The sequence below is a fragment of the Cynoglossus semilaevis genome, unplaced genomic scaffold, assembly GCF_000523025.1.
Source record: "Cynoglossus semilaevis isolate Cse_v1.0 unplaced genomic scaffold, Cse_v1.0 scaffold376, whole genome shotgun sequence".
Lineage (NCBI taxonomy): Eukaryota > Metazoa > Chordata > Actinopteri > Pleuronectiformes > Cynoglossidae > Cynoglossus > Cynoglossus semilaevis.
This window is the reverse complement of record NW_007585115.1, coordinates 397,105-403,847: the sequence shown is the minus strand read 5'-3', so window position 1 is coordinate 403,847 and position 6,743 is coordinate 397,105. Positions and strand designations below refer to the sequence as shown.

The 6,743-nt window shown below is 36.7% G+C and overlaps 1 protein-coding gene across 5 annotated transcripts in view; it reads left to right on the top strand.

Annotated features, from left to right (window-relative positions):
* The first annotated feature begins 475 nt into the window (after nt 1-475).
* The window catches only part of fancc (FA complementation group C), a 52,385-nt gene continuing 46,117 nt past the window's right edge, over nt 476-6,743 (top strand). The window contains exons 1-2 of one of the 5 annotated variants that reach the window (XM_008337227.3): nt 480-853; nt 2,900-3,126. In XM_008337227.3, the coding sequence (XP_008335449.2) occupies nt 2,929-3,126 (198 nt within the window). In that variant the 5' untranslated portion in view covers nt 480-853; nt 2,900-2,928. Of the gene's footprint in view, nt 854-2,896; nt 3,127-6,076; nt 6,414-6,743 lie in introns of those variants that run through there. The other 4 variants (XM_025053652.1, XM_025053653.1, XM_025053655.1 and 1 more) reach the window with 4 other exon arrangements.

Below are 6,743 nucleotides of genomic sequence, written 5' to 3'. Positions count from 1 at the left end.
GAGGGAGAGGGAAGTCTGGGTGTCCCTGCTCAGACTGTTGCCCCCGCGACCCGGCCCCGGATAAGCGGTTGAAGATGGATGGATGGATGGATGGACCTTGGATTGAAGCAATACAATTTAAAGTGTGAAAACTAACCTTTACTGGAAGATTTTTACTGAAGATCAAAATTAAATTTTTGCTGCACTCATCTCTATACTTTAATTTGTTTACAGTAAATATGAATTGCTTAGACACAAGAAGGGTGCTCTATCCATTTCTATAAAAGAAATATTCTTTGTAGGACAAATATGTTCCGGTATATATGTTTGTGTTGGTGTAAGTGGAATTGAAAGATGAATCCTGATGGTATATGAAGCATTAACAGTTGCATGCTGTTGGATAAAGTGAATTAGGTTGGTCTTTTTGATTTTTGCCTGAGTAAATCTGACTCCAGAGGAGCCATGAACCTCACCGCATGTCACTTAAACAAATTCATGTTAATTTATCAAAAAATGGTGCACCTTAAATTATCAAAGGACGTTCAGAAGACATTCTCGTGCCCTCGTGGTGTTTTATTGCTTCACAGATCAGGTTCTGTTCTGTTTTTAAGTAACTTTGTGCAATTGTGTTTGTAAATGCAAGAAAATGTACACTACGACTCCATTACCCAACACTCACCGCGAGCCTGTAACCAATCGACTTCCTGGTACGCGGAGGTCCTAAAGAAGAAGAGAGAAGTTTGTATAAATCCTCCGATCTGAAGGTTGTTTTTTTTTCATATATAGTGTACGCGCAGTAGGTTAGCATTGAAAGGTTAAAGGTGACTTCTGCTCTCGGAAGGCGGTAGTTTCGTGTCCAAGCGTCATCATACATGTAAGTCCACGTTTAAATATCATCGTTCAGTACTTCAGTGCTAGCAAGCTAACATATATCTGACATATTGCTAACGGTTTGCCATAACGATATACAGACATAAAGCGTTATTACTTACTAGTACTTACTACCTTATTATTGTTTACGTGCATGAAGACATGTACTAAACGTAATGTGATAAATCAAATGCTGTATAGTTAATTTTTCACAGTGGGTAATTGTGGTTAAAGTATAGGAAATACTGGCATCGTGTGGTGCAAGGTATTTGTTACACAAAAGCACTTTATTCATGTATAAATTGTCAATCGTTCTAACATTATTTTTCCACACCCGGAAACCTGTTTATTGCTCAGACCTGTCATATTTGCGACAAGAACTTAATAATTTTAGATATTGTCAGTCGTATAAATCAGTAGAGATTATACAGTTTGTCGTGAGTTCCAAAAACGTTTTAGTATAATATTCTCTTTTAATAAATGAGTACATTGCCCAGAAACAGCAGAGAAACATAACACCATAACAATATACGTTAAAAGAATTCAAACTCTAAGCAAGAGTACATATTAAAATATTCGAAATATCTTTTCTGAATAGTTTTATAAAAAATACTAGAAAAAAATCTGATAAAATATTAACAACTAGGACATTTTTCATTTCCAAATATGGTTAGGGTTACGGTTCTGCCACAAGCATGTAATTGCTATAATTTCCAGGAATTCTATTGATAAGAAAAAGTTTTGAAAAATTACAGCAAATTGCTTAAAGGTCCATTTGATCAATGACATACTGGGTCCTACCCAGTCACAAATATTTTTGACTTTTGGTTAGTCAGTCATTATCACAAAATAAAGTTTTGATCTTAGCATAATTTGGGGAGTAAAGTAATATCAATGCTTATGCATTTGTCACATTCAAGTTAAATAAGTAGATTTTGAAACATGATTTTTCTTAGCACCAGATTTAAATTTATATTATTAAATTCTATGATTACTTAATAATAATAATAGAATATTACTTTGATTTGTAAACTCGATATTTTATAAATATTTCCTTGTTCATCCAAGTCCAAGAATTATGTTTATTGTGTAATTTATCATGTAATTATGTTATAATGGAACAGCAAACTCAGCCTAACCTAAAGTCCACAAACTTTTACCAATTTTACCAGTCTTCAAAGATAATAACAGTTCTATCACATCATGTTTCTACACCAGTGTGTTTCCATACATGATGCACATTACATTGACATACATTTTTAATGAGCACCTTTTTGTGTGTGAGCACAGTAAAGTGAAGCCATTACAGGGCAGGAGCATAATTGCCCTTGTGTGATCAAAATTATAGGAAAGCAAGACTGCTACTTGGGTATTGAGTATGTTTGTACTCAATTTAGTAGGGCTTTTTTCTCCCTGAAAATAGTTATGTATATATTCAGTGAGCCATAGGGGCTTTCCGGCAGAGGTGATGGCAGGACATTAAACAAATGGCGTGTAAAGAGGTAATCATAAAATACAACCCTGTGGTGCACCACATCGACCTGTCATAATGGAGAAAAAAAAAAACCCCAGCAAACACACACATGAACCCACACACCATACACAGACTAAAAACAGACATGAAACACCTCTCACACATACCCCTGTGATATATAAAATGTTGGTCCCTATGTGTATGCATGCATATGTAGATGTACATGTATATACACACGTATACACATGCATGCACATCTTTGTGTGGCTTTGGTTGTGTTTGTGTGTATGTGCGCATGTGTTTGGTTTTATTACTGCCTTGTTTTTTTTTAACTTTTAAGATTTTTACAAATGAAATGGCTCATTAATGGATGATTCTTGTCCATAGACAAATCCTGTGTTGTAAAAAAAATTCAATTTCAAAATCTAATATTTTTATGTTTAAACTTTTATCTTACATAATATTCACATAAGTTTGCACCCATAATGCATTTTGCACAAAAGATGCTAGGGCATGTGGATCTGTTCTTGAAATCCTTGGACATGTCCCAGTGTTTCTCCCCTTTGGTCTCAGCAGCCAAGTTACCTCACCTGGATAAAAGCCTGATGTCTCAGCTGAAACCAGAGATACAGACCCAAAGAATGACAGAAACCTTGCAGGATGTTAAAAAGATACAGTTTTGGCTGGACAAAGCGGTGGCCTGGAGCCAGAACAAGAGTCCAGATACTCTGAGAGACATTAGCCGGCACCTGAGAAAACTCTGTGCTTACCTCCAGCAACTGCTGATACATGTCAACAGCTTGGTAAGAAGCAGATGCTAAAAGGAAATTTTTTTGGAGGGGGCAGGTATAAAAGTATGTTTTTGTCCAAGTCTTCACCTGTACAGTAATACCTTAAGATACGAGCGTAACGACATACAGAGTATTTCGAGATACGAGCAAGCCTTCGAGGACATTTCTGCTTTGAAATACAAGTAAAGTTCTGAGATACAAGCACGCTTACAGACACCGGCTAGGTGGCCAAGCACTTGGAGCAGCCTACGCTGAAAAAAGTAAAAGAAAAAAATAGAAAAGTAAAACAGAATACATAAGTTAATTTAATTCTAAGTTTATGTAAGCTATGTAGTGTACTTGAAAGGTACGGTACGGAATCAAGTGTCCATGTACAGGCCAACTCTCTTTCCTCTCTTCCTCCTTTGCACTCGGTACTGTATCGTCTGTCTCGAAGGTAAGTATAATTAAAACCACATTTTATTTATATCACAGAAATCCTTATATACTGTCATTTTGTGTGTGATATGTGTATGTCTGTAGCAATTAAAAACAAGTTTTCAATTGTTATTAGCACTTTAAAAAGGAGTTTTTTAGAGGGCTGGAACAGATTAATTTTTTTCTGTTATTTCTTATGGGAACGGAATATGCTTGTATCTCAAGGTATTACTGTATATGGAAGTCCAAACTGGACCAACCCTTTTTGGTATATCCTCCCATGTTGTTTTAACCATGAGCCACTGTAGACAAACTAAACACATTGTGTGATTTAGTGATAACTTAAAGCTAAAACCATATAATCTTTTACATGATTGGATGTTAATAGTGAGGTTATAAGCTTTCCTTATCATCTAAAAATACAAGAAAGATAACACTTCCCAGTTTAAAGCTTAAAAAAGTGGAGCATTCTAATTAAATATACAGTAGACTTACAATAATTATAAATTCAAACCTGAAGCATACTAATTTTATATATATTACACCAACACTTTACCTGCAGGGATCATGAAACATTTCTGATTCTGAATTTGATTAACAAATGTCATTTCAAAGCCAATTACTACACAATCCTTTGGGCTTTATGCTTTGAGGTTTAACACCAGTTCCGTCATGTGTGTCTTTTAAGTGAAACCCTGAAAATAATCAGCAGTTTAAAAGGCAAACCCTCCAAAATCCATACTTCCCAACCTGGTCTGTGGGAAAGACCGCTCTATAGACCATAGTCAGGCTGTTTTACAGGCTCAACACAACTTAACCCCTCACCCTAATGAAATAAAGTAAATAAGCTGAACACTTACACTGAGCAGCCAAGGGCCATCTGATTAATGAAGCAGAGCTATGTTTCAAAAACAACACACACCTACCCCCATACCCCCACCACACACACACACACAAACACATAGCCTCACTCTGATTCTGATTCTGAGCCTTGCCAGGAAGTTGCCAGTAAGTCCAGCGGTGGCAGGCACCAGCTAACAGTAGCTGCTCTGTGCTCTGTGCATAGCCCATGTAAGTGTGGATAGCAGTGCTGCAGTGTTGAGTTAGTCAGGTAATAGGAAAGGGACTTTCAGTGCTAACCTAATATATCTCCACATCAAGTGAGCACCACTGTTGCCACAACCATGCTTTTCTCTTGCCCCCTCTTTCAGTGCTTTTAAGAACCCTGTTTCCCATCGCTCTTTCTCATCTCATCCTCATGTTCAAAATATTGTTCTAATGCCATTGTGTTTGTAGCAGTTTATTATTTGTGTCTCTCTGCAGATGGGTTTTTACTGTCATACTTACAATCATTCAGTGTCCATGTTTGTCTGTTTTGTGTTATTTGTTTTCTTTACATTCTGGCAAATCTGCATGTGGTTTAATAAGATGATTGTTCAATGTCTTAAAGTTTAATTTAATATATAACATAATTAATTTAGTTGACATTTGTTTTATTGATGAAACACATAAAGGTGAAAAGTAACCTTGCCTTCATTTTCTTCCCTAAATTATGTCATTTTCCCTAGGCCTAATATGGGGGTAGGCCTACTGGGGGTATTAAATTTCATACCCCCAATTTAATACCCACAGTTATAAAGTAACTGGGGGTATTACATTTCTAGTAATGAAATTAGTAGGAAGCTTAGAGGGATTTTAGAAAGTCTTAAAATCATTTTTCTTAAAACATTGGCTAAATGTGTTTCAATGGGATGAAGCACTTGTTTTCTTACATACTAAATTCACAGACTATAATCATTAGTTTGGTTCGGCACTGTCAACACTCGTGTTGCTACTGCATTCAGTGGATCTGTTAGAAAATCACCAGAATATTTTCCAAATGGGCAGGACTATTTAAATATTAAAATGAATGAGCTGTAACATGTAAATTCACCAGCTGTAAAGCTGCTGACAGATAAATATTCGACTGAGTTAGGTGTTTACCTGTTTCTAGCCCATAGGTACAGTTTGAGCTTTTATGGAGTTTTACATCTCCTAGTTTAAACATTAGCTTATGTGATTGTTTTATTTCAAGTGCTCTTAATTATTCTCTTAATTTACCATCTAATTGGTAAATTAAAACAAGATTAAAAATGATTTTCAGATGCAGTATTGTTAGCTTTTACTCGTGATTTCCATTACTATTACGCCAAAAAAAGTAATTTGCATTATTAAATCTAGTCTTGTCTTGTCTAGCAGGATTTTTTTGCTAAAGTTCTAAAAGCCTCCAATGGAAAATTAGCTGGGGAATTTAAATATAAATATAAATATATATAAATTCAAAAACATATTTTCTTTTTTTTTTCCCTTTTGGCTTGTCACAGCTAATCATTGTTTTTCATCTCTCCCTGTTTTCTGTATCTTATACTCTGACTCCAACTATCTGCATGTCCTCCCTCACTGCATCCATATATCTCTTATGCCTTCCTCCTTTTCTCCTACCTGGTAGCTCAATCTCTAACATTCTTCTACTAATGTATCCACTGTCCCTCCTCTGCACATGTCCAAACCATCTCAATCTGGCTTTTTTCTCCAAACCTTCCTGTCTGTGTTGTCCCTCTAATGACCTTATTCCTGATCCTGTCCATTCTTGTCTTGTCACTCCTAAAGAGAATCTTAGCATCTTTAACTTTGCCACCTCTAGCTCCGCCTCTTGTCTTATCCCTATTGCTACTGTCTCTAAACTGTACATCATAGCTGGTCTCACCACTGTCCTGTAAACCTTTCCCTTCACCTTAGCTGACACTCTTCTATCACAGATCACTCTGGGCTGTTGTGGCTTCATGGTTAAGGAAGCGGACTTGGTCCGGAAGGTTGCAGGTTCGAATCCAACAGCTGCCAAGGTACCACTAAGCTGCTCTGAGCATGGCTCTGACCCAACACGCTGCTCCCCTCAAAAAGCTGCCCACTGTTCACTTTGGTGATGGGTTAAATGCAGAGGTCACATTTCTTTGTGTGCAATGGTGTGCTGTGTCACAATGACAAGGAGTTCACTTTCCTTCCTTTCCTTCCAAACTCCTAACACTTTTCTGTACTCTATTCTTCATCTCTCTTCCACAGTCTACACTGTTCTGAACAGTTGATCCTAAGTACCTAAACTCCTGCACCTTCACCACCTCTGCTCCTTGTAACCTCACTATTTCACTGTTCTCCCTTTCGTTTACACACGTACT